General features: G+C 39.2%; 3 protein-coding genes across 6 annotated transcripts in view; 2 read left to right on the top strand and 1 right to left on the bottom strand.

The window, feature by feature from the left end:
- Window positions 1–7995, top strand: part of LOC134539068 (SPARC-related modular calcium-binding protein 1) — a 110149-nt gene extending 102154 nt beyond the window's left edge. For all 3 annotated transcript variants that reach the window (XM_063380782.1, XM_063380784.1, XM_063380783.1), the window contains 2 exons: window positions 77–242; window positions 3049–7995. In XM_063380782.1, coding sequence (XP_063236852.1) covers window positions 77–242; window positions 3049–3119 — 237 coding nt within the window. In that variant the 3' untranslated portion in view covers window positions 3120–7995. The remainder of the gene's footprint in view (window positions 1–76; window positions 243–3048) is intronic.
- A 1142-nt stretch (window positions 7996–9137) lies between these two features.
- Window positions 9138–12399, bottom strand: LOC134538916 (protein LLP homolog). The gene is made up of 3 exons (XM_063380528.1): window positions 12287–12399; window positions 10910–11078; window positions 9138–9599 (listed from the first exon to the last, which is right to left on the bottom strand). Exons 2-3 carry the CDS (start codon window positions 11067–11069, stop codon window positions 9343–9345), a joined length of 417 nt encoding a protein of 138 aa, XP_063236598.1. The 5' UTR covers window positions 11070–11078; window positions 12287–12399; the 3' UTR covers window positions 9138–9342.
- Window positions 12400–14792: 2393 nt separating this feature from the next.
- Window positions 14793–26752, top strand: LOC134539067 (voltage-gated purine nucleotide uniporter SLC17A9). 2 transcript variants are annotated; one of them, XM_063380780.1, is made up of 8 exons: window positions 14793–15136; window positions 15661–16007; window positions 16567–16740; window positions 17751–17913; window positions 19828–19924; window positions 21492–21657; window positions 23152–23310; window positions 24932–26752. In XM_063380780.1, the coding sequence occupies exons 1-8, from the start codon at window positions 15063–15065 to the stop codon at window positions 25069–25071; spliced, it is 1320 nt and encodes a 439-aa protein (XP_063236850.1). In that variant the 5' UTR covers window positions 14793–15062; the 3' UTR covers window positions 25072–26752. The 2 variants fall into 2 exon arrangements, with proteins under 2 accessions (XP_063236850.1, XP_063236851.1); XM_063380781.1 differs by having other exon boundaries at window positions 14804–15119.
- Window positions 26753–27911: the final 1159 nt, after the last annotated feature.

Raw genomic sequence — 27911 nt, 5'->3', positions numbered from 1 at the left:
TTTTCGCCTAGGGCGCCAATTTACCTTGCACCGGCCCTGGGCATTGTATTATCATTGACATTGTGGTGTTGCGCAGGTGCTGGACAAGAAGGAGTGGAAGGGCTTCCGGGCGCTGGTGACGAGCAGCCGGCAGGCGCGCAAGTGCGGCAAGAAGCTGCCGCGCTACTGCGACGCCAACCACGACCGCCGCATCAGCCTCACCGAGTGGCTCAACTGCGTCCGCCTGCAGCCCAGCCCCAGCAGTGAGTTCCCGGGGGCGTCTCGCTGTCTCAAAATGTTTTCCTACCCCTTGCAGTAAAGCTTCCGTGATAAATGTATGGAGTCGACGTGGCACACGACTTAATTAGCTTTGGCTACTTGTTGAGGTTAACTTTTCCTAACTGGTGAGATCATCACCAGCGTGAAATAATAATCAGTTCCCTTGCGGCAGGGGCGCAACAACAAGGGGGGGGGGGAGGGTAGGGTATATTGCCCCCCCCCCCCCCCCCCCCCCCTCTGAATGAAACCTTGAAGTGGGGGCAAACGGGGGCAAAGAAAGTGCTGTGTAATCAATTTTTAGATAATAAAAACTGCTTAAATAGCACCATTTTCCACCTTGAAATACAAATTTTTCCCAGGGGAGGACCGCTTCAATTCTTTATAAAAAGGCATATGGCCCCCCCCCTTTGGTAATTTAGTTGCCTTGCGGCGCTTACAGACTGGAGCCCAGAAGGTCCGGGAGACATTATTTATGCCCTGACGTGCCAGAATATTAGAACAAATTGTTCGAAAACTAGGATTGTAATTTGTAACAAAAAAAATGCAAGATGGCGGGCCCTAATGGCCCTTAAGCCTTGTTCCCGCAGCTCGTGGCTCGTCATCCGTCAAACCGCACGCCTCCGCTGTCCGAGCATTTACTCACGTTTCACGGGAGCGGTTGGCCACCCTGAGCCACCTCAGCAGGGTCCTCGCACACAGGGAAAAATCTTTAAAACTGTGAGAGCTCAGAGAATTTGTTAGGTGTCTTTAAAAACTTGGAAAACACAGGGAAATTGACAAAAAATTTTGGTTGCCTAACTGGATTACTTATTTTTGATTCTAGTGAAATGTTCGACTGTCATTCAGCTAGTTACAATTAAAAGGTACCAAGTTACATATTTTGAGTTACCTACACCAAATGCATGAAAAACTTTTTAACGTTACAATCATTTTGATCAACTGGCAGCACTTGTTGTATAGCATTAATGCACCATGGTAAAATTGCAAACTTTTTATTGTGCGGGAGAAGATTTCATGGCCACTTTGACGTGTTAGATGTTGAAACATAGTTTCAAAAAGTACTTGTAGTTTAATGTATGTATGTTATCTTGCAAGATTGATTGGTGAGAGAGGGAAGAAATGTTTGATTCAACAGGGAGAACTCAGGAAATGGTCTAGTGTAAGAGTGGGGGGGCTCGAACAATAACTAGCCTTTACGTTCCCACGACGCGAGGTCTGGGAAACTTCGGACCAGGCTAGCCAACCCGCGTGCCGTGGGAACGAGGCTTTAGATGTCCGGATTGGCTGGGCGCCAGCTCCGCACTCGGTGCGAAGCAGCGAGACCTCACTGCTCTCTGGGGCGGACTCACGTGCGGCGATGATTGTCGAACCCCCCCCTTCTCGGTCCACTGCAACCACGCGTACCAAACAGTTGCGGGCCGGACTGCTGTAGGCCGTCGTTCACACCTTACGGAACAAAATCTCAACTGGGAAAATACCAGGCCTGTAGAAGCTCTTTTAATGTTCCATTTGACTTCGCTAGGAAATTTACTATTTGTTTTATTTGAAGCTTCGGTTGTGATGCAGAGCTTCGCATCTGATGTGAAGTTTTGCATTTGTTGCTAAGTTAAAACATACAAATTTTAGGATTTGCTCATGAAAATTCTTAGATTTTTTTTAATATGTTTTGCTTGAATAAAGTTGGTTACTTGAAAAATCAAAAGTAGGTGTTCCGTTTACTTTAAAAAATGCTCAAGATTAATATTATGCGTGGTTCTTTATAATTTTATCGAATTATGATATATATTGGGTCGAATTGGTTGATATTATAATCAGTTTAAAAATTACAAATGTTTAACGAATATTATTATTTTTTTTTACTTCAATCCTGTATTTTACAAAATAAGTGCAATACAGCTTCACCAAGAACAATATTCAAATTTTGATTAGACTTCACGAATATTTAAAAGTTCTATTTGATATTCGCTTTGAATTAAAAAACTACAATTCGTGCAAGCCTAGAAAATAATTAGCTCACAATTAATAAAACCATATTTAATTGTTCATTACATCTCCTTTACTCCTTTACTACATAAAAAAAAAAAAAAATGGAGTGAATATACAATAACACTTTAAGCTCATCTAGAGCAAGAACGAGGATAATTTTGTCATCAGTTTTTTTTTGCAGTAAATGTGACCAACATAACAGAGCCTAAACATTCAAGTCTTCCCATTTTATGAAATATTGTAGCAGCGTGAATGGTCAGTGCTGGTTGTATGTTTTTAGGATGGCAGTATGTTCGGAAACAATTGTACCTGCATTGCAAGTTAAATTCTTATTTAATTAATTTGCCAGTGATAGAATATTTTTGGTATTTTGATTTAAAACTTAAAAAAAATGGTAGTAGGTACACATTAGTAATGAGTGATTTTTTGAAGCATGAGTTAATACTATTTGATTGAAACTTTTGTTAATATAAATTGTATTTCAAGCTTTTTTCTGTGTGTATTAGACAATAAACAAATTGTGTGAAATCTTGTCTATGATAAGGTTTCAATAACATGACACAAATACTTATAAAATAATGTTCAACTTGTTTCATTCATTTATTAATTTAAATTTTGTATGTGTACCCAACATTAGGAACTTTTAAATAAAGAAGTTGACACAGTTCAAATTAAATTTATGAAAGGATTAAAAATTCATTATTTACAGCTAATTCAGCTTAAGAATTTACTGGGTGTATGAGTGATTAGCTTATGCTTATGTTCTTTGTGATGGATTAATGTTTTTTGTTCCCGCCCTAACAGCTTACATTTCGACACCGACGTCTCGCAGGCATGGGGCCAATCCGCTCCAGATGTATCTGAACGGGGACTGAAGCTAACGAACCGATTCAGCAGCCGCAAGATGTCTCGCACCCAAGTCTCGGGCGAGCTCACCCTCTGAGGAATTGATCGTTGCGTCGAGGACATCACGAGTCAAACGCTGATGTTGCGATTACGGTGTCGAAGTGTCCGCGTAATGCAAGATATACTCTTGTCTGTGCAACTTCACGACTGTACGTGCTATCTTGTTTGTTTTAACTACAGTTTATTTTGTTTCCGGCGAAACGACACATCACTCGAGCAGTAATTCCTGCCCATGTGATCTGTCTTACGTAAAGTGACATTGCAAGTGATGGATTGTGAAGAAACATACAAATATATTGATGTTGTCGTCACACCAAGTTACAGTACAGTAAAAGTTGAAGATAACAGTATGACCGCAGCATCTTTTCAAGTAGCAGGTTGTAATTACTTGTAATTAATATTCTGATCAGGTTTATTGCTGTTTTCTGGTGGATATTTTCTTTTGCCGCCAGCCATTAATATCATCGTAAGATCGTTACTGTTCTTTGTTGATGGTTGTCCAGCGCTGAAACTGGTACTAATAATTTAATGTTTAAATCAGTGTTGTTTATCTGTAGAGTTTGTGGATTTTCTTGTCTTAGCTGCATGGTTACATTTCCAGTAAAATTAAAACTCGTAGTATTGTAACTTTATATAATTAAGCCTGTAAATATTTTTGTGGACACATGTTCACCATTAAAAAGAGAGTAGAGAAGACTTTGTGAAGTTTTGTCTGCATCTGCATTTAAGTTATGCAGTAGTAGGTGATTGTTTTTGTAGCCAAATTTGTGAAGGAAAAAAATATGTGTAAGGTAGTGATTTTAAATTGTTTTAATCATTTAGGCCATACACAGTAGTAACTCAAGGAATGACAGTTGATGATTGAAAATTAAAATTATTTGATTCTTCCTAGTATTTCTGCCACACTGGTTACTTTGATATATGTAGTTTGTTTATCGATTCTCACAATCTGGTGTTGGTACTTTAGCCAACCAAATGTGCCGACAATGCATTCATTATCCGCGTGGAAAGGTGTTTTGCTGTGTCTATATCAGATCAGATGGCATGATTACAAACAGGAAATTCCTGATTATGCTCAGGAAACAGTTATTGAGTCAGTGTGGGATGCTGTGTGTTCATAAGCACAATATGTGTAAACACTGATGTAAGGTACGTGTCATTAGTAGAACCAAGATATTAAGGTGTTGATCAAATGCAACAAAAATATGTGGTTAGATGCTTAAAATGCGTACATAGAATTCTACATATATTGATAAGTGTATGTTTAAAAAGAATATTCACCATTATTCTGTAATGTTTCTTAGTTAACGAGAAAGTTCAACATTTTTAAAATTTTTAAAAAATGCAATGTTATATACGTACCCAAAATCACATGTTTCTCTGGCCTTTAGCCATGTCTGTAGGTATCAGCTATAGACTTATTTAAATTATTACTTAAAAAAATATATATTTACGAACTAAATAATTTTTTTTACTATTACATGATATTTAAGGTATTTAAAAATATCCTAAACTTAAGATTAATGCAATCATATTTATAGTTTAACAGACAAAATGAGGAATTTGAGGTGAATTTCACTGCATTTTGAGTTTTGCTTTGCATTTTGGTGTTGTGCACTTCCATTTCAGCGTTTGGCGGTAAATTGACTTCAATTTCACTGTTACTTTGATTTCATTGCTATTCACCATATAATTTTGTCTCTAGTCATTAGCGTAGCTTTTCCTCCATCTGCTAACGGAGACTGGCCCTCCCAGGTGTATCCACACAGCTCGTATCGTGCGTCTCCAATGATGTCAGTGCAGGCAACTTACACGCTTGCCCCGGAGACTCCAACTACACGATAGTGATTTCAAGAATTGCACTTCACTTCTTTTGTTTACGCAATGTATAGAGACCCGTGAATTTCGCGGATTCATTTCGTGTTATGCTAAAATTCAAATAATTATACCTTAGTGCTGCTTCTGTCATTGGTTCTCTGTTAATCTGGAGTAATGAGAGCCAATTAGAGACCCTCACTCATAGAAGTGTCGAATCACAGACCACCTAGTCGAGACGACTCACAAGTCAACAGCCAATGAACAGTTGGCATTTGCCCGAGTGTGTAGAGGATATTGGAGTCTATCCTGGAGGTCATTGAAACCGCGAAATTCACAGGTCTCTAGCAATGTACAGGATGACCATAAAATAATGTCCCAGATTTAATGGTATATTATAACAGTTTAATTTAGACTATTTACAACAAATCATACATCCAATTGAAGGTGCACTAACCTAGTTTTTTTTTTTTTTACAAATGTTCGATATGTGCAACTTTACTTATACAGCACACATCCAACCTAAAGTCTAATTCTTCCTACAATTTGGTTAAAATGTCCGGAGTAATGGAAGCAATAGCATCTTCAATTCTGTGTCTCAATTCTGGCAAACCATTAGGTAGCGGCGGAACGTAGACACAATCTTTTACAAAGCCCAGAGGCTTTATAACGCATGGCGTTACGTCAGACCCTTCCTTTTCCTTTACAAATACATCTGGTAGTTTTGAATTCCCCATACCATTGGCGGATATATCTGCCCCATGGAGGATCACAATTAAACTTAAACGAAACGCACGTTGAACGGAAATTACAGATTTACTCTAAGCAAATTGCAGAACAAAATGCTTTACGTTCAGGAGTTGCCATTTTGCGGTAGGTGGCGCTGCAAGCGAGAAAACAACAAAGCAATACTCCCGCATGCACTTATCTAAAACTATTTGAGTTACTCTTTAATTGTGACCTTGAAGCAACACTTTACAATGCTAAAAGTTGATACTATTTATTAAATTTATAACTGGGACTTTCTTTTATGGACACATTTTCCACAGTTAAATCTACACAGATGAAAATGGCAAAATTTGCTCCTTGCCAAAGCTCTTGCCATGTTTGTAGCAGAAACTATCATTGCCACCCACAAATAAAGAAATGTAAAAATAGTTTTTTACGGATCTTGAGTACAAATGATAATTGTACCTTCTGTTAGTAATGAGTAGGTAAATAGAAGTTGATAAAAGTTGATGTTAGATTGCTTCTGTGCGAAGAAGTGTCGTAGTGTATTTACAGAATGTTCTATATTCAGTTGTGATGCCATATTTCACATGAAATAGCAAAATACTGTATTAACCTGTGGAAGGGTTACCCTTCGTATGGGTCGCACCTTAATTTTGGGCAAAAAGGGGGTCGTCTGTAAAGTTGGTTTACGGACGATAATTTTACGAGATAACGTCAGAAAAAATTTATGAAAAATTGCATACATTTTAATTTTCAAATATTATTTACAGTTTTAACAAATTTAATTTAAATAATTTGTTTAAATATAATCACGAACAATTAGTTAAAAAGCCCGCCTTAAACCTGTTTGATATTATAGAAGATTTTCTCGCACGGTGGTTGGCCGGTTCTTGCACGCTCAGCTCAGGCGGAACGTGACAATTTTTCGTGCGTGCAGCCAGCGTTCATCGATTTATAAGACGTTATCACGTCAAAAAATCAAACATTTTCACCCTAAGCGTAGCCCCTGCTTACTGACTCGCAGCACCATATATATATCTGTCTTCACTAGACCTACCCCTGGATACGAGATAAAAGTGAGGTGTTCCTTTTCTCAGCTTATTTGTGCGTAAGAAATACGACTGTCACTGAGTTAACCCTCAGCTCTTCTTTGCCTTTTTACTGCGGGACCAATCCAATGCTTCCACTTCCTAACAAGACAAAGGAAAAGACTGCTATTTTTATACCTTTGTTTCCCTGTATTTTATTATTTTTTATCCATCCCTTTCCCGCAGTCAGTTCCGTCTATGAAAACTAGCATTCAGTTTACCACAAAGCTGGAGGAGTATAAAAGGTGCTCTTTTATAAACACCAGCGATGGCTGCAGTTTTGTCACGGTGTGTTCAGTTGAAAGTGTGGGAAGTCTCATTTAAAAACAATAGGGATTGGGCAAAGTTGCGTCACGAACGCCTGTCAAGATAGACACGTTTAATTGTGTGGGTGCCAGTTGACGGGACATTTACAAAGAAGAGAGGGAGGGAGAACCGTCAGCACTGCCACATGGCCTCATTCACCATGCATACATGCACACACGCTCCCTCCCTGGCTGGTTTATTTTTACATTTTTAACCCAAAATTCACATATGGGTTGCAGTACATTTTTTTTTTACACTAAAAATCAACCTAAAATATGCTGTTGCTGTCCTTACACGGGTAAATACGGTATAGTCGAATACCAACTAAATTGATCAATTACACTGGCGTCTAAAGTAATAGTATGGTAATTGAGGGGTTTCTAAGAGTATATCCAGTCCTTAGAGCTTGCATCATTAGCATTGGAACACTGCCCGCAAGGCTAGGATTGTGACCACTTTCAATTAGAAAACCTTTCTTCAACTAGCCAGAGACAGTTCTGAAGTTTTAAATGTTAGGAACACTGTAATAAAAGTTTCTAGTTTTTAAAAGCCAAGGATAAATAACTGACTACATCAAGCTTACTAAAACCACTGTGGCAATAGTAATAATTATGTAATACTATTTACAAGCCAAAAGTAATCATCCACAAATCTGTACTGCAAGTGTATGCTAAATATAAAAAATAATTATGGGATGACGACGATCAGTCCCATTTACTGTTAGTTCTGCAGAAATATTTGTATTTACCGGCAAATATGTACCTACTACCCCACTGATCTGTGCTGACTGCAGTGTTGTCGTAAGTTTACCCATAAAGTGTGTACACAACTGTGATTGATGTTTTAAGTTTTAACCCTTTTGTCATTTGTAGAACTGATGTGTATTTCAAATAAATGTGTTGTAAAAAAATCCTGACTGTGTTTTCACTGCACCAGTAAAGCGATAAAAAAGAATAAACGTGGCTAAAAATTCCATAGGGATTCCTCGTATCACCGAAGACTGTGCCGAAACGTTAACTCCCTTTCACGCCCTCCAAAGAACTTCGCTTCAGCTTAATTAGTTCCAGGTTCGTACAGATGCTGCATTCGTGTCTCTAGTTTTCAGTCTTTGCCTGTTTCCCGGAGAACCCACTGGCTGAACGGATTATCTACCTTTAATGAGCTCGCAAGGTAGCGATTAAATACCTAATGTTGAAATCAAAACAAATACGTACCGAGCACTTATTTATCACATTTTAATTACATGAATTGCTCTCTTAATTAATACAATACAGGTTTAAATACAAGTGGTGGTCCTGTGACCCCCCCCCCCCTCCCTCCCTCAACAATCACCCATTGAATGTAAAAAAAAAACTGTAGAGATAATAATAAATAATCTAATTCATTATAATTGATAGTGAATTTCAAGGACTCTGGAATGGAAATCCCTTAAAATAGCTTTTCATTGAAATTATATTTTTGGACTTCTCATTAAACTGGCAAGTATTCCGCACCACCTGAAATACACCATCATATCCACCTCTCAAGATTCAAAGCTGTGACCACCCCTGAATACAGCTGGCAAGTAACTCAAATAACTAAGGGGGCAAATAAAAAAAGGATATTTAACTCAGTACAAAAAAAAAACAAATGAAACTTCTTTGGCAATTCAAACCTCGACTTGTAAGTGCTCTCATCTCTCTTTGGCGTCAGAAACGTTTGCATTAAAATTCTGTTTTGAAATTGTAATTTTCTTCATATTGCAACAAAAGATGTTTCACTTCAAAACTAGTTACACAGCTAAAACAATACTGATTTACACAAGTAATTTAAAAAAAAATCTTGATCACTAACTTCAGAGGATTGATTTTTTTTTTAATTCCCTGGAATTTCACTGTCTTATACAAGGGTCAGAACTTATAGGTAAAACACTGCTGCAGACACACACCTCTTTTTTTTTTACCTCCAAAGGTGACAAAGAAGACCTCTCAGAATTGAGTAAATTATATATTTATGCTAAAAAAATATAATTATTAACTAAAATTCGGGAACAAGGAAAAACAATGGTTTAAAACACAAAATGTATTTATTATACACTGTGGTGACATAATGATCATCAAAAAATAAAAATATTCTGTAATGTATACATTGCTGTACACAAGTTATGTTTCAAACAACTGAGTTGTTAAATAATGATTAAGTTGGATGTTACAAGTTGATACTGCACTGTGCAGAGGAAGCAGCCATCGTCGGTACTTCAATCAAAACTGCATCACTTCTTGCCCACTTTCTTGTTGCGGGCATTCTTCATCTTCTTGCGCAGCTTGGCGGCCGTCCTGATCTTCCTGTGGTGCATCCAGACGGGGTACGTGCCGAACTCGTTCATGAGCTTCATGGTCCACTTGCCTTCCTGCTCGCGCTCCTCTTCGAGGTCGTACACGGGGAGCTTCTCCGCGGGGGACCCGGACGTGCCGGGCTCCGCCCCCTTCGCCTCCTTCGCCTCCTCCCCCTCCCGCGGGGGGCCGTCGCCTGGAACAACGGGCGGCAGACTCACGGCCCGGGTCACGAAACAGCCCAAACACACATGCGACGAACGGATCAGGGCCTGACGTCCCATCACGAAGGGAGGCAAGGCGGTGGCAAGACGCTGGGTTGACATTTCCGCGAACCGGAGATCGAATCCTAGTTCAACCGTCCGTGTCTTCCACCAAAGCAGCTACATATTTCACACATTTAACTAATAAAGTCACATTAAGTATTGGTAGACACTCTGAACAGTTGCAATTACAAATTCAAATCTTTTTTTTGTGAAATATTTTATTTTTTTAGTTTAAAGAGCAAAGTATTTATAAATACAGAATTTAATGTTTAAGAATAATACTTCTGTATGATGCGAGGCGCGGTGTTCCGAGTGGTCAGAACATTCGCCTCCCACCAAGGCGACCGGGATTCAAAACCTGGCGGGGTCGAGTACGGACTTCCGTGAGCGGGGAAACTTGGCGGACGTTGCAGTGGCCCGTGGGTTTTCTCTGGGTGCTCCCGTTTCCCCCGCCAATTTATTCCGTTGCTGCTCCACGCCCCATCTCATCTCACCTCGTGCATTCTCCAGCCTGTCCCTTGGGTAGGGCAGCTGGCTCCTGAGTGTCAGCCCCCATTCCATGTCTCGAGCGGGAAAACTACATGTGAATTTTCATTTTTCTTCTATACAATGGCTAGGTGACCTTATCTGAAGCTGCAAAAGTTAATGATTTTTAACTACAAAATGAACCATGTAGTAAGTAGCCTTATGCATTTTTATCGTTATACCACTACAAGTAACTCCAACTCCAAAATTACATTTTTCAAAGCCACATATCTGTAAAATTGACCACTTACTTTGTCAAACGAGTTTTCTAATAAACAAATTTGGAAACATTAATGTTTCACTTAATATAATCTAACTTTCTTATTGTATGATTTTATATCCACAAAAACTTCATAAGTGTTTGAGAACAAATACCCGAGTTTGAATACTACTACTTTTTTTTTTATATTTTTTTTTTTTATTTTTTTTATTTTTTTTATTCTAAAATAAATTCTGTTAAGTGGCCCAACATTTTTGAATCGGCCTAAACAGTGTAAAAAAAAAAAAATTGTAAAACAGTGAAAGAAAATAGCAATGCGCACGGATTGTTATAACCCAGCAATAAGACCAAAATTAATGTAATATTTTACGTAATATAGCAAATACTACTGACTCAGTTTAGAACAAGAAATTTTAAAAACTTAAATTAAAAAAAAAATTCCTGGTACAATTTCAACAAATAAAATAATATTTTTATCGAGGAATGGAAACTTACATGAGAATTCTAACACATTATCATCTTTCATGTTGACGTCTGTTGTTGTGTCGTCGATTCCCAGCATTTTCTTCAGCCTCTGCAGTTCTTTTTCACCGTATCGCTCCCTCTTTATCGCCCTCATCTTCCGCCGCCACTTACTTCGCAGACTCTTGGCCATCGCGGCTGCCTGAAATCACAACAAATCAAACAAATTAAAATTAATGAATGAATTAGAGCTTAACATCTTATCAAAATACACGTGTAAGTCGACGAAGGTAATTATTCCGCATCACATATTCAAGATGCTACTTAAACCATATCACATATCTAAGTTCATCCCTTGATCATAAAGGTTACAAAACAAACAAAAAATATATTTTTTCAGCACATTGTGATATGACAATCAATAGTGTTTACCTATAAATTTTATTTTTTACTAGGTGTATTATTGTATCTTGTATGACATGCAACACTATTCTTAGGCTAGTTGTATGGTCTGTATAAAATCTGAAACCATGACTACAACTGCCATTACAAGCTAATCAAGTAAGCAAGCCCCTCTTCATTAATTCATTTATGATTAAGTAGAGCAATTGTTAGTTATTGCTGCGAATAAGTAAAAGCCTGGTCGCAAGCATTTCCCTACTTCTTTCTCTATCTTCTCCTGAACTGAGCCACACTACTTGCCAATACACACTCCTCATCTAACACATTCCAGTCCCCTATCGTTCTTACGAACATAGCATTTTTACCCCTTTCTGTATTTCTTCGTTCCTTGAAGACCTTTCCCTCCAACTTCTAAGCTTCTCCATCGCTAATCATCTCCCTTTCCTCCAACCCATTTGGTACATCCTAACTAGGCTCTCCCACCCCATTTCCTTCATCATCTGTTGGACTATATTCTCCTTTTCATCACTACCAATTCTACTCCACTTAACACTTCACCAACCTAGCTGCTAACATCACCCCTTCCCCCCAGTTCCCTCTCAAGCACTGCTGTACAAGAGTCCCATACTGCTGCTGCATACTCCAGCATGGGGTGTAGGCCTTTTCTTTAAATAAACTACTTCCTCCCCTAAGTACTCCTCCCAGCATGCCCAGGGCCTGTCTGCTTTTCTTGACTACCATCTCCAATTCCCCCCCCCCCCCCCCTAAACACGCTACAGATACCTTGCAGTACTATCCCTAGGTGTTAATAGCCGGAGGCCTCACCTATAATAACTCCTCCTATTCAACCTATAAGAACATTCCTTTTCCTTCTTAATCTAACCACTTGTTTTTTTTCCCCACATTTATCCTAACTCTCTACTAAACAACTCATCAGTACATTGGTAATTAGAACAATTATGATACAAGCATATAAGATTAACTGAAAAATAATAAGCATTAACTTACTTTTCAAAACTCCCTTAACTTTAAAGTTATCCAAAATGTTTAGGTTATAAGCGTGGTAGGTCGTGTCATAGAGAAATGGCTAAACAAAATGTTTCACTTCAATTCATCATGCTCGTTTAGCCATAAAATTAATACAATTTAACTTGTATTATTTCATGTAACTATATATAATGATACAAATACACATATACACGTGTATACACACACAAAGCATTTTTCCTATCAAAGCCTAGATTATTCTCGGGAAAAAAAAACCGTGTTCGATGCACTCACAACATTAGCTCAAAAACAGTAATAACAGGAAACCTATAAGGGATTCACACACTATCAGTCTGAACTGCTAGTTTTGATTTAACCGTTCGAACTAAACAGTCAGAACTGTCTCGTGTGTGTGTGTGTGTGTACGGACGGTGGACTCATCAGATGGAAATTATGGACTAACGAACTGATGGCTTTCCATCATATCGGACTGTGAGTTCGAGAACCCTCAGTTCAAATTGCCATGTGTGGGAACAAGGTGTTGCTAGTCCAAACCATCCGTTCAAATATACAGCTCATCATTCCATTAGCTGAGTGTCATGGTAGATATCTTTGTTATACTCTTTGGTTTCTTTGCTATTTCCCCCCCCCCCCCCTGTTTTTTTTTTAATTATTGATGCAAATGAAATTCAACATTCAATAAATTTTTCCATATTGTATTATGAAACAATATATCCTACAGCATGTGTAGAAGGCTTCAGTTAATTCCAAACTAAAAGTTGCCATCAGCCGAGGTTTCGGGTGCGATTCCCGCGGCGAGTCTAAGGAGCTGTACGTGAAAATTGGGGTGTTTACAGGGAGGGCGCCAGGCTAGCTCTGTCGTCTAACCGTGAGTGGGTCGATCGGCCCCAGCGTGTCCGCTAGACTCGGTGGCTTGACTTGCTCCGTAGAAAAAAAACCGACCCGGAGTCGCGTGGGGAGTTGCGTTGAAAAAGGTATTTGGTGATGACTATAGTTACCAGTAGTGAGGAATCAGAGACAAAACTTGAAGGTTCCCCACGGTACGCGCACGTCAGCTCCGGGCCGCGAGCTGATCAGAACTGCCTCAGGGGTTGGCGTGCGGAGGGGGGAGGGACACTCCCTCCATGCGCCAAGGTTACGCCGCTCGTCTCATTTGGGTGGAGACTTGTCGAGGGGCGCGTTCCGCCAGCAGGAGCCAGTACTACGGGCTGAGGCCGGGCTAATGGCCTTCGATCGGTACTACGTCAAAGTTAAGCTTATTCGTTCGGATCTGAGCACCTGGACTGTCAGTTCGAACTGAGCAGTCCTAGCTTGGAGCTGGACTTATAGTTTGTAGTGGCCTTAAGATTCATACCTCTCCGTCTATTCCAAGGCCACGTTCGTGCATTTTCGGTGTTTTCTATCTCCCTTTGTCTAAAATCAATATATCGAATATTTTATTTAAAGTTCTTTTTATAGGGTATTTTATCAGAAGTTAAAGCTGCTTAGTTTGAACATTATTAATTCTGGAGAAGATATAGTTATAAAAAAAAATTCTAAATGTTAATATTGTAACATTTTAAGTTTTGGTGTAAATACAAAAATAATTATGATATTCTTAGAGAGTTGAAAAGGTTATATTTGCTACCTTCATAAGTAATGTTAGCTACAGTAAAATTACTAAAAATAATTTTAATTTTTGGTTAAGAATTCCTATTTAAGATATTTCTAACTTAACGTTGTAAATTGATGGTAATATTTTTAAGTACTTTTGATGGAGCTTGACAATTCTCTAAATTCTTTGGCAATAAAGATTTTTTTAATTTTTTTTAATTTTATGCGCTATGTAAGTCACATCCGCTGGTTGCATCATGGTGCCTTGAAATTAAGTGAAGTCATAGAACTTGTGTGTAGCTCGGATAGAAATTCTTAATCTTTGGATAAAGTGGTTGTTGATGCTGTCACGTGGGAAGCCTACAACTCATGTAGTTTCGGTTCCCTACCATGTTCGTGCAACTTCGGATTTCTCTCAAAAATTGAAATTAAAAAAATCGAAGGGTTAGGTTAGGTTCGGTCAGTCACAACATGCTTGTTTTCATTGGAAACTTCTGATTTAGCGGCTGAAGTGGCGTTAATACCAAAACGCAAAACTTCGGATATCTTCGGAAATTCTTGCAGGGAACCGAAACTACATGAGTTGTAGGCTGCCCTTGTCATGTGCGTGGGCAAATGTATCGATTAGCTGCCGACCTCCGTAGCGTAGTCGGATCATAGAGTCGGATGCACACCGGCTTATGGTGCGGGGGGTCCTGGGTTCGATTTCCGGGTAAGGCATGGATGTGAAATTTACATGCTGATATTTGATTACCTACGAATTGACATTGATGATTGAACTGAAACAAATTGAACCATTGGCCGGTTGACGTAGAGCTGTAGGTCACATATAATAAAATGAAAAAAGTATCGATTAGCTAGTATCGAGTACAAAAGTAGCGCCACATATAGTCCTTGGCCACTACTTATAAATAAACATTCAAATATGTATGCGACATTTATTGTCAGGCATGTTTACATTGATAGTAGTAAAGTGTCAGAATAAATATTTCGTGATATAAATGTATAGTGTAAACTTACTTTAAAGATAGTTTTTTTCTTTATTTTTATTATCATAAACTTCATTTATTATGCCGAGATAAGGCATGCGCATGGTTCATATCTTAATTTTGCATGAAGTGGTTTCATACGTGGCCACTGTAGATGTGTTCTGCACAGATCAGAAAACTAAGTTATTTAAAAGATGGACATAAACAAATATCATCGTGTTTCAATGAATGATCAAATGGGACGCGAAGAGGTAAACATTTGGACTACGTGAGTGATTTAGTTTATTTTATTGTATCCATAACATATTTTTGGTGTGTATAATCATTACAAAGATATTGGCCAGTTCATGTCAAACAAAATACTATATTTTTCAAGTTATTTTAAATTATATATAATGGAAATAATGACTTGTTCTAAATAAGAAAATACACCTTAAAAATTTAATCTCTGATGACTTCAGTTAATATCTGAGTTTGTAATCCTTTATTTAACACCTGTTACTACGGAGTGAGGTACCTTTTTTTGTGGGCTACAGTGACCCGGGTTTGAAGCTCGACCCACTAGTCTAGATTTTAATATTTCTCGTGTTCGCTGTATTTACTATATGCAATTACTGATTTGTGTTGTTGAGATCTCAAATTTTAATTTTAAACTAAAGCCCACCAAGATCAATTATTTTGAGTTTTCATTACAACGTGGCATGCAAAGTGCAATATAACAGACCTGCTCTTTCAACTAATGCTGTTTACTCGAAAGAGAATCCTTCAGCTGCATCGTCGCAATTGTTTCAGTCAGGAGAAGAGGAGATGGATGGTAATGCTGTTCATCGGCACTTCTGCGCTGTACGCCAGCCGCACTTCCGTCCCGCTTCTCATCCCGGCAATCACCAAAGAGCTGAACTGGAGCAAGAAGGACTCCGGCACCATCCTGTCCAGTTTCTTCTGGGGCTACACCCTGACGCAGGTGATGGGCGGCTACGTGAGTGATCGCGTCGGCGGCCTCAGAGTGATACAGGCGGCCGCCGTGGGCTGGTCACTCTTCACGTTTTGGATGCCGCACATCATCACTTTGTTCTCGGACAAAGGTCAAGCTGTCAACTTCATCGTGTTGACGAGAATCCTCCACGGAGCTCTTCAAGGTACCCACTCTTTGTCATAACATGAATATTTTGTAATTTTATCCTTTTTCTTCAAAATAATGTCTCAGATTGCCAACAGAATAGCTGCTGACCAACTCATCTCACGATTTTCATTTATCATCTAGCGATTAAGAGATTCCTTCCCAGATTTTGTTTTGATTTCTGCCCATACCAACTCAAGTCAGGTTGGTATGGAGACAGGCGAAAGACATCATGTCCACATTCTGTGATCGACACATATATTTAAAATTTTTCTGTTACTGGCACACTTTATATGAAAAGAGAAAGACTCTCTTTTGTTATTGATGAAGAGAATGGAGTATTTTCTTGTCATTGTCAGCCAGCTGTACATTATGATAACTATTTAGATAGATTTGGCAGTAATTTAATTTTCACCCACATTGAAAAGATTTCCAAATTCATATTGTAGTGGTAGCGAGAAGCTCCGAGTCCTGGTAAGAGCGTGACGGTGTTGAAACGCGCGAGGAGCGATAAGCTCCGAGTGCTGGGCAGAGCGTGACGGTGTCGAAACGCGAGGCGGGCTGCGCGGTGCCTGCAGGAGTCCACTTCCCGAGCGTGAGCAGCCTGACGAGCCGGCACCTGGGCGAGCTGGAGCGCGCGTCCTTCTTCAGCGTGGCGACGTCGGGCTCCGCCGTGGGCACGCTGCTCACCGGCACCGTGGGCTCCTGCGTGCTCGACTACTTCGGCTGGCATGCCGTCTTCTATGCCATTGGTGGGTACGTTCGCCAGGCCCTCACCTTCCCTGGGTCCCACCTTCGACACGACACGCCGTGCCACGGCGGCGGCAGTCTGGCAGCTGGCTTCACTGTGTTGTTTGACTTGGCTCGTGCATTGCGAGAGTCGCTCTAAACGCAATTATATAAATTGTAAAAGCCAACGTCGGTTATCGTAACAATTAACACTTGCGTGTATCATCGCTATTAGGTAGTATTGATTAACTTCTTGTTGATCAAACGTGAAAAGAAGTAACACTGTTTTTCGAACGAGCTATCGTAATAAATTTATAGGAAACATTCTAACGAGCTTATCTTTGTAAATTTTGTGCGCAGAATACCTCTACGTTTCGAAAAAAAAAAAAAAATTATTATTTTACATCTTATGAATCGTGGATCAAAAGATTGTTTTTAAATTTTTTCAAACAGTATAAATAAAAATTTTAATGAATTTATGATATTCATACATAAATTAAATGCAATTTTATTTTTTTAAATGTTCGTGTAACTTTTTTGTATTAGAAAAAATTAAATCTTACATGCATATTTATCTTCTCTCTAATATACCATTTATTCCTATGCACATTGTAGTAAGTCTTTGCTGTGCATGATATCATTCAAATGAGAATTGTAACAACACTGTGATTTGTGTTGTTTAATTTGTTAGAACCATTTGAGCTATTTTGATTTAATAAATATGCACAAAGATATTAAACATTTTATATGAAAAAAACCCAGTATATGTTGCTAGAGCATGAAGATGTTGAATATCCAAAATTATTTCTAAACATAAAAACCAGAGTAGATTTTTTGGTTCAGTTGTATTATGGAAAAACAAAATTTCAACGGAAGCTTGCATACCACAAACTCGAAGTACAGCCCTGTACACATTACTCAGTTTACAAAACGAAATACATTTATGTATTGACTGAAAACAGTTTCAAATGACATTGTAAACTATGTGTGTTGGATGTAATTGTGTCTGACAGGAGAAACCATAATCTTTCAGGCTTGTTTGGCATTGGCTGGACGCTTGTGCTACGACACTACGCTCTGGCAGCCACCAGAAGAAAAGCTACCATTATTTCGCTTCCACTGAAGCTCCAGCCATCCTACGGGCGAGATAATGTTCCTGTGCCGTGGATAAGACTGTTTCGTAAAGCTTCATTTTGGTGAGCACATCAACCACAGAAGGTTGATATTTTTTTAAGGGTGATCAAAATTCATTAACTCAAATTTTTAAGTATTTATGCCTGTTTTTCATTAAAGATTTTGGGTTATAGTGTATTTTGAGACTATATATATATATATATATATATATATATATATATATATATATATATATATATATATATATATATATATATATATATATATATATATATATATATATATATATATATATATATATATATATATATATATATATATAATGCATTCCTTGTACCATAACTGCAGCTCCATCTCTCCATACAGTTTTGAAACTAAACAGTGACATTAAAATTCCTTCCTTTTTATGAACTAAAAAAAAACTAATGATATTGTATACAGACTTACTATATATCATCAGCGGCAGTACCCGGCGTTGCCCGGGTTGAACACAGGGTGATATATGTATTGTCTGCGAGTTAAAGCAAAATGGATAGCACTATATGACAGTGTGGTGGACATGGAGAAATGACACACAATGACCTATGATTTTCTGTTTACCCACGGCGATCGGTTGAACGGTTTAGAAGTTGATGCAATGCAGCGCCATGTAGTGGCAAGTTACAAAAAAATGGATAGCATAAAAACCTTCTCCGTGAAAAAAAAAAAAAAAAAAAAAAACACTTTGATGTACCAACTTCCATGGCGATCGGTCAAACGGTGTCGGAGTTTATCAATTTCATACATACATACTAACGTTTGTTCAAAAAATAATATATCCATCCTCCCCTTGGCAAAATATTAGTGGGTATAGTAATGCATCATATGAATGATGGGTTTCGCAAATAAACTGAAGGTTATCATCATCATGCCATGGACTCACAATGTCATGAGACACCAAATTTTCGCCAACAACCACAGTGGCAACTTCATTTAATGTCGGTGCATTGAAGCGTCTTTTATGTTCGCCTCCTGGTCTTCTATCTGCTATGATCACTATTTTGTGATTATCAAAAGGCATCATTTCTAGTGCTGTCATGAATAATTTGACCAATTTATTGTGTTCGTGCAAGAGATGTTGAGGTGCGAATTAATCTCTCGATTTAAGGCACGACTTATGGCACGACTTATGGCACAACGCTGATTGATTTCATCGTCGGAATTTCCAAGGAAATAAATCTGAAGAAATTTGTGATCACCATTCACTGACGGCAGTAATGCTCCTGCACGATGGTGAATTTGTCCTTGAATCCGTGCAATAGAAAACAAATACTTGATTTATGAGCCTCAGTGAAACGTTGTGTGATGTGTGCTGCTGTTGAAAAAGAATTTAGCTTAAAATTTGGGTTGAAACCTCATTCTTTGATAATATTCGCCCCAAACAATGTAATTTGAAAGGAATTGTACTTTTGTATAATCTGCAAGAAATCCTTCGATAGAGGTTCTTGGCCAAAAAGTAATGACGCCAGTGTCTCTGGTGGTGGTGTTAATTGTGGTAATGTGACCGTGACAGTCACACAACATAATTCTGGTGGTTCATGTGGAAATCTCAAAGCACTGCACTGTTGACAAAAGGTGCTCATTGTTCCAAAGTTGACCGATACAGCCGCGACGTAGTTGTTGTTGGATCATATCTGAACGCCAAACGTTTATGCTGTAATGTCACATTTCAGAGGTCAAAATTATTTAATGAGAAGTTAAATCGAGGAATTACTTGCCTTGATTTTCTGCCAACTTGATAGGCTTTAGGGCATTATGCGATCGCAGTGACTTTTTTATTTTAGCCTGAATGTTTTTATGGTATTAATGCATTAATATTTTATAAAATAAAACACATAGAAGTCTGGAATATTGTGGATATAACATTTTGAAGACAAAAAAAAATTTGGAAAATCATTTGTATTTAAACCAATTAACTTTTTTTTTCCCCTCTGCAGGTCGTGTGTGTTTGGCCACGCGTGCCAAAACAATTGCTTCTTCCTCCTGTTGTCTTGGCTGCCTTCGTACTTCCACGATACATTCCCAACTGCGAAGGTTCGAATAATCTTGTCTTCTTTTCTTTTTTTTTTGTCTGTAATAAGGTGCACTGTATCTTCACTTCGCTAAGTAACTTAGACCTAGTGAGGAGACACTGCGCTATCATCCCAAGGGACTCTGGTTTAGATATCAGTTAAGACTTCGTGATTTTTATATTTCTTGATTTTCTGAAATTACTCTGGGCAAAACTGGGATGATGTACCTATTTCCCAAGTTTCTGTGATTTGTGATGTTCATTATAGTGCATTTACTGATAGCCATCTTGTAAAGAATCTATGTTGTGGAGCTCAATTTATTTTATTTGTTCCAAATGTTTAAACATGCTTATTAAAAATTGTTATATCGTAAAAGTGCATTGTATATTAGTCAAAATAATTTAAGTGCTATATTTGTTTAATGATATGATATAGTAATGAATAAACAGATTTTATAAAAATAAAAAAATCACAGAAATCACAATTATATATTTTTTAAAAATTAAAAACCACATAATCTTGTGAAGTAGCTTGTCTTCTGGGTTGTAGCCGTGTCCTTGGCGAATAATTCACTGAAGTTTCGGTCGACATTGCAGTCGCCATCAACAGGGAGCAGTTACACATACATATACTTGTCCCTACCAACTGCAAATGATGTTAGCTGACTGTCGGTCAGAGTTATTTGTATTGAAGACTGGTGGATGGTCTACATTCTCCCCACAGGGCCGGCTGGTGAACACGCTCCCCACAGGGCCGGCTGGTGAACACGCTCCCCACAGAGCCGGCTGGTGAACACGCTCCCTACAGGGCCGGCTGGTGAACATGCTCCCTACAGGGCCGGCTGGTGAACATGCTCTCTACAGGGCCGGCTGGTGAACACGCTCCCTACAGGGCCGGCTGGTGAACATGCTCCCTACAGGGCCGGCTGGTGAACATGCTCTCTACAGGGCCGGCTGGTGAACACGCTCCCTACAGGGCTGGCTGGTGAACATGCTCCCCACAGGGCCGGCTGGTGAACACGCTCCCTACAGGGCCGGCTGGTGAACATGCTCCCTACAGGGCCGGCTGGTGAACACGCTCCCCACAGAGCCGGCTGGTGAACATGCTCCCCACAGGGCCGGCTGGTGAACATGCTCCCTACAGGGCCGGCTGGTGAACACGCTCCCCACAGAGCCGGCTGGTGAACATGCTCCCCACAGGGCCGGCTGGTGAACACGCTCCCTACAGGGCCGGCTGGTGAACATGCTCCCTACAGGGCCGGCTGGTGAACATGCTCCCTACAGGGCCGGCTGGTGAACACGCTCCCCACAGGGCCGGCTGGTGAACATGCTCCCTACAGGGCCGGCTGGTGAACATGCTCCCCACAGGGCCGGCTGGTGAACACGCTCCCTACAGGGCCGGCTGGTGAACACGCTCCCTACATGGCCGGCTGGTGAACACGCTCCCTACATGGCCGGCTGGTGAACACGCTCCCTACAGGGCCGGCTGGTGAACACGCTCCCTAATGGCCGGCTGGTGAACACGCTCCCTACAGGGCCGGCTGGTGAACACGCTCCCTAATGGCCGGCTGGTGAACATGCTCCCTACAGGGCTGGCTGGTGAACATGGTGCCCTGGCTGTTCTCCATCCCCTGCACGTTCCTGGGCAAGTGGCTGTCGGAGAGGCTGATAGTGCGTGGCTGCTCCGTCACCACCACCAGGAAGGTCGTCGAAACCGTGGGCCTCGGGACGCAGGCCGCTGCGTTGCTCCTCATCGGTTGGTGAATTACTTCTGTCGGCAGATTGTTGTATCACTGAGTTTCTTGGATGATTACACCTTTTTAAGAGTTGGCAATAGATTACTAAAGCTATAACTGCTCAGTAACAAGTAGAAGTACATGTAAAGAGTACTTTGAAATTAATTTTTTTAGTATTTTGTTTTAGAAATGTAGCTTTTATGAGCATTTTGCATCTCACGCTCTTAATCCAGAACTTTTATAATAGTGAAAATAAGTTTTTTGCCTACACGTGACGATAAATGTGCAATCCTATCAACATTGCCGTTGTTTTGTCAAGTGCAGTGCATCATAAACTGTTTTGTTTTTGTTGTAGTTTTTCATTAAATCTTACGACATATTAAATACTCAGAAAAAATCTGATGCAGTAAGTGCAATATTACAGTACATGTGGACATCAATGGGGAAAAAAAAGTATTTTTCTAGAGAATGTTGCTGCCATAATATGCTGCTAACATCGATTTAAATATGTTTGGAACAAGAAAGCATTTGTTTCAAAAGGAAGTTTGTAACTTTGCATATCCTCTGCCCTGTAAATGAATTTTCTGTATATTTTTTTTATGTGTTCAAGATCATTGTGACCTAATTTCAGTAGTAATACTTTAACATGTATTTTCATTCACATGGATTTTGAACACAATCTGAGAGTTAGATTTTTTTTGTTTTGTTTTTGAAAAGTATTTGAAATTTTTAACTTATTTTTGGAGATAGACGAGTCTGCAAATTTTTGTATGGAATGAAGTCGAGCTTGTTCAGTAACTATACCTTCGCATGCAGTACATGGGTGACATAATTTTGAGAACTGGGAGCCTGTGTAGATAATGATTAGAGACCCGTGAATTTCGCGGATTCAATGACCTCCAGGATAGACTTCAATATCCTCTACACACTCGGGCAAATGCCAACTGTTCAATGGCTGCTGACCAGTGAGTCGTCTCGACTGGGTGGCCTGTGATTCGACACTTCTATGAGTGAGGGTACCTAATTGGCCCTCAGTCCTCCAGATTAACAGTGAACCAATGACAGAAGCAGCACTAAGGTATAATTATTTGAATTTTAGCATAACACAGAATGAATCCGCGAAATTCACGGGTCTCTAATAATGATAAATGGACGTAGTTATGCAAAACGGAACCAACCAACAATTTTGTTATATTTTATTTGAAAATAAATTAAAATACCTAGTTCAAGGTTGTTCGTACCGTCGTTGCTATTATTATATCAGTATTTATACTAGACCATTAAAATTATACCCACATTATGATATCAATAGGAGAATTACAATTTATAATTAATTTTAACTTCAAAATTTTCAGAATAGGTTTCATGTGGGTTGGTTCCTTTTTGCACAACTACGTCCAAATGTCGCACCGCGTGGAAAGAGATGGAAGGCTTCGTCGGAGGGACCGTGTGCGTGTGGCGACAGCGATTTGGGCTGGGAGTGGTGATGTGTGCGTGTGTGTGCGTGGGCGCAGGGCACGCTCGGAGCTACCAGTGGGCGCTGGCGTGCATGACGCTGGCCGTCTCCGCGAGCGGCTTCCACAACAACGCCATCCTCGTGAACCCCCAGGACCTGGCCCCCGCCCACGCCGGCAGCGTGTTCGGCCTCATGAACACTGTGGGCGCCGTGCCAGGTACGTGCCGCCTGTCTGCGCGAGGGGACCCTCCCCGCTGCGGCGTGTCAGGCGCCAGTCTGCCGTCACCCAGGGACTGCGGAGGCTGCTATTTTTTCCCACAGATGGCATTATAGTGCACATCCATACATATCCATACAAATAAAAATGCAAACGTTTGTTCAAAATCTCAAATCTCCGAAAATTCTCCACGGATTGCATTGAAATTTCGACACGGCAAGGCATTCAAATGTGTTTTCATAACCCTATGTCGCATCTGTGGCAGGTAAAAAGATAGTTAAAAATTATTTTTATGTGTAGGTAATTATTTTTATCCGTGGCAGCTATTGAAGTAATTTATTTGAAAACTTATGCTTTGCTGTACCATTTATACCAATGTTGTCTTTACTCAAAATTTTGCTGTTCGAATGCTACTCTCGTAGTTCAACAGCATACAAGAGCTACTAAATAATGTTAAGGAAACACATCTTTATTGATATATTATAGTCCTGCAGGAATATAATTTTTTTTAAAATATTAAATGGTTGATTTGGTTTTATTAGCTTTGATATAACCTCTATGAATTCATCTAGTATCATTTCAAAAAATTTAAAAATATTGAGGAAAACCTAGAATTTGGTTTTGCCAAAACAATGGCTACCTTGAAGATTAGCAATCGCATGCAACACCGTCTATGTGTTGTGCTTATTTTACGTCTTTGTGTAACATGGGTGGACAGGTCACGACAGGCATCTTTACAACTAGGTAATAATCTCTGTTTTGAGCTTTTTTTAGAGATCGTAGTCAACTATGTATTTAGGTGCCCTGCAGGAAATATTTTTTTTACTTGAAATACTGTACACACACACCTGTGATCACTGACTAGATATAAAAATGGGGAAAATCCAAGATGTCTGTGCCACCAAATGGTGTACAGTGCTCCAGATGTAAGTGCATCATTTACAAACTGTTGAAGATGTCATAAAGGTGTCTAATTAGGCAAAGCTTTATAGAGCCACTGTGCTTGCCTATGCAAATTTAGTTTTACGGGTATTGTTTTTTAATCCTTTTTAAACATTTTTTTTTTTGGAATCTGAAGAAGAAAAAAGTTAAAATAGGTGTTTTCGTACAGGTTTTTAAATATGTAAAATTTGTTATCCAGTATTTTAGGTAGTATAGCCTTCGGTCATTTCGGTTTATGTGGTTGTATTTCATTTCTATTTGTTTCACATTGATATGTACAGTTAGGTAACATTTCCATAAATTTCAGTTCTTTTCTTTGATTTATTTCGTTACAATTATTCAAACACTTGGTTCTTTGAAACTCAAATCATTTAAAATACTTTAATTCATTAAGATGCCGTTTCATGTAATTTTACTTAATTTTATATATTCAAATACATTTGGGTACAAATCATTTCATTTGTATAATTGTATCAAGTCATTTTAATCGATGAATAAGTTATTGATTCGTTTTGGTTAATGTGGTTGTATTTCATTTCCGATAATTTCGGTTGTCTCACTTCATAATGTACGGTAAAGTAACCGAAATGACCTTTGCCATTACCGTGCTGTCACCGACGCGGAGACGGCACGGTGGTTGCGCGGAGCACCAGCGAGAGCGCGGCCGTGCCTGTCGCAGGGTTCCTGGGCGTGTACCTCGCTGGCTTCATCCTGGACCTGACCAAGAGCTGGTCCGCCGTGTTCCGCACCACGGCGGCCATCAACGCGCTGGGCTGCGCCGTGTTCCTGGCCTTCGGCAGCGCCGAGGCCATCGCGTGAGGGGGTCGGCGCTCCCTTCTCCAGTAGCGGTGGTGCTGGTAGATTTGCACTTGCACGGATACCGTATCGGATGGAATGTCAAGATAGATTTACCGTGTTTTATTGCATAATCGTCGCACTGTTACTATAGGGCATCCAAATCGGGAATAAAAAAAATTCGCGCATAAAAGTCGCATGATGTTTTTGGTCCGGCCGCTGCATTACAGTCACGTGATGTTTTTGATCCCGCTGTTAGATTCCAAACGCTTTGTGTATCTCAAACGCCATCGATGAAAGTGAAGATGATGACATCTGGCAGTGTGACGGCGATGATTCTGACAACAACCTCGGCGAAAGTAACTGTTTAAGTACGGAAATAGGCAAGCGATGCCGAGTCATTCTGATGACTTAAATCATTTAATTTACCGGTACAGTGTTTTATTTTAAACTACTTATTGCTTAATTTTAAAAAAAATTTGTTTTCTTTCTTGTAGGTTACAATGATAAAATGACTCGTGAATGACAACAGATGCATTTTCAAAGATTTTTATTTCTTTTTAATAAATTTTTCAGTAACTAACTTTAATTGTTTCGCTGTGAAAAATCTATTTTTTTGTTAAATGTACTTGATTTTCAACATATTTTGTTATGAAAATCCTAACCTCCAAAAAAAAAAAATTCTCATAAAAATCGCACCCCTACTTTTCAAACCTTATTTTGGCATTAAATGTGCGACGATTATGCGATAAAACACGGTACAAAAAAAAGCTTCAGAATTGAGAGGGTAATCTTTAAATTGGACGGCTTTTTATATAAAAGGTACCAAGTTACATTTTTTAAGTTACCTACACCAAGAGCATAAGAAACCTATTAAGTTTGTTAATATATATATGAAAAAAAAAAAGATTCTTTAATCCTGTGCTGCCATATGCAATTTATGTAACCAAACGTTAGGTACGTGATATAGGAAAAAAGAAAAAAAAAAGGAAGAGGAAAAAAAGTTGCTTGGTTTCTTTTAGATAAACGCCATCCAATTTTTTTTTTACTTTTTCTTTGGGTTTGTTTGAAAACTTAAATTCTGTGAGAGTATGAATAGATTTCAAATGAGCTGATTGCAAAGTTACATTGTTTAAGAGACATATTTTCTTGTAATGAACACCCATCGCACCTTGGGTGAACATAATTGTGTGGATTGGGAAACAAAAAAAGTTACCAGAGCAATTGAGAAGAAAGTGCAAAAAAATATACTGTAGCTTTCAGTTGTGCTCGTGAACTGCAATGTCCATTTCCATTAGGTTAATAGCCACTTAAAACTCGGCAATACAGGAAAGACCAAGCATAAACCCAAATCGAGATAAGGGTACACTCGCAGAAAGTCTGTGCAGATGGTAGAGGCACGTATAATCTGTCATGTTATTTATTTAATCTCTCACAGTCTGGTAGTGATTTAAGTTTTTTTTTTTTTAATGTGGTTTAATATGAAAATGTTTTAGATTTATTACTTTCTGGTTAGTATTTCGGGTTACTGCAGTTCAGATACCTGTATATTTTTCATCTGCATTCCTCCCGACAGTGTTCACAGTACTGGTTTGGCGAGTTTGTCCTCTTGCAAAATTCTCGTTGGCTGAATACTGTACGTAATTAAAACCAGGTGTGGAAACGAAGGAAGTGTGTTGAGCTTCAGCCAAGCGCGGCTCCAGAAGGGAGGGGGGGGGGGGGGGGGGGGGGGGGGGGGCGAGACCAATTTTTTTTTGATTAGTGTATATTTATGTTTAATTAAATATTTAATTTCATATGTTAAACTTTTACCTCGTCAAAAGTTGCATGGAGCTACTAAGGTTCTGTATTTGAAACCTGTAATATTCCAAGGCTGATATCTGACCACTTTCATTTTTTTGCAACTACGACCTTTCTTTGTGCGACAGCCCCTCCCGAAAAGTTATCCTGAAGCCGCCGTTGGCAAGTGCAAGGATGGACAGCTGTGGGCATGTGGTCTGATTCACATTATTTGAAGAACATACGGCAGATGAGATGCTTCAGTCTGTTGTGAGGTAGCCGGTGTGTGCCTCTGCCACATTGCAGTGCAGGTATCGGGGAGTTCGTGGAGCTTTTGATTTCGATTTCCGCCTCAGCCAATGCATACTACGCTTCATTACTCGACAAACTACAGGCAGAAATTACAGAAACAAAAAAATAATTACTTCACCAAGACCATGCACAAATTCACACCTCAACGGTTGCCATGGCGAAAATACATATATACAATTTGTGGTTGAACAGCTTGACTATCCTATTTCCCCAGTCAGATCTAAACCAAATTGACTTTTTTTTTTTTGGTTCCCTAGGCTAACAGTTGCACTCGGAGGATTTTGTCAAATGAGGTCATCACCTTTGTAAACAACTATCTTGCAGACGCTCAGACAAACAATTGTTAAAAAAAAAAACTGCGAGTCCAAAATGGCTAAAATTTCAGGGAGTATATTCCAGAGTATGCGTAAACACATTCCATAATTTTTGTTGAGTGCTGCCATCCTTATGTTGAGGTCGGAAACTTTTTCAGATAATCCTCGCAGATAAATATTAGTACTTAAGTAAGTATTTTAACTTGAGATAGGACAATGATAATCAGTAATACCTGTACGTTGACCCAACTGGAAATTAAATGGCTTTGAAACTATAAAAATTATTCACACATTGTGTTAATTTTTCTACCTCACTCATAAGAAAAACAGAATATTTATTTTGTTAACTTTCTTCGCTAGTGTAAAAACTTACTTCTCTATATTTCTTCACATACAATTTATGTTTTTTTTTAGAAAAGGATATTTAAAAAAAAAAAAAGTGATTGATTAGATGTATTA

Source organism: Bacillus rossius, chromosome 14 (assembly GCF_032445375.1).
Source record: "Bacillus rossius redtenbacheri isolate Brsri chromosome 14, Brsri_v3, whole genome shotgun sequence".
Taxonomy (NCBI): domain Eukaryota; kingdom Metazoa; phylum Arthropoda; class Insecta; order Phasmatodea; family Bacillidae; genus Bacillus; species Bacillus rossius.
Note: the sequence above shows the minus strand (reverse complement) of the source record. Positions and strands in the feature narration are given on the sequence as shown.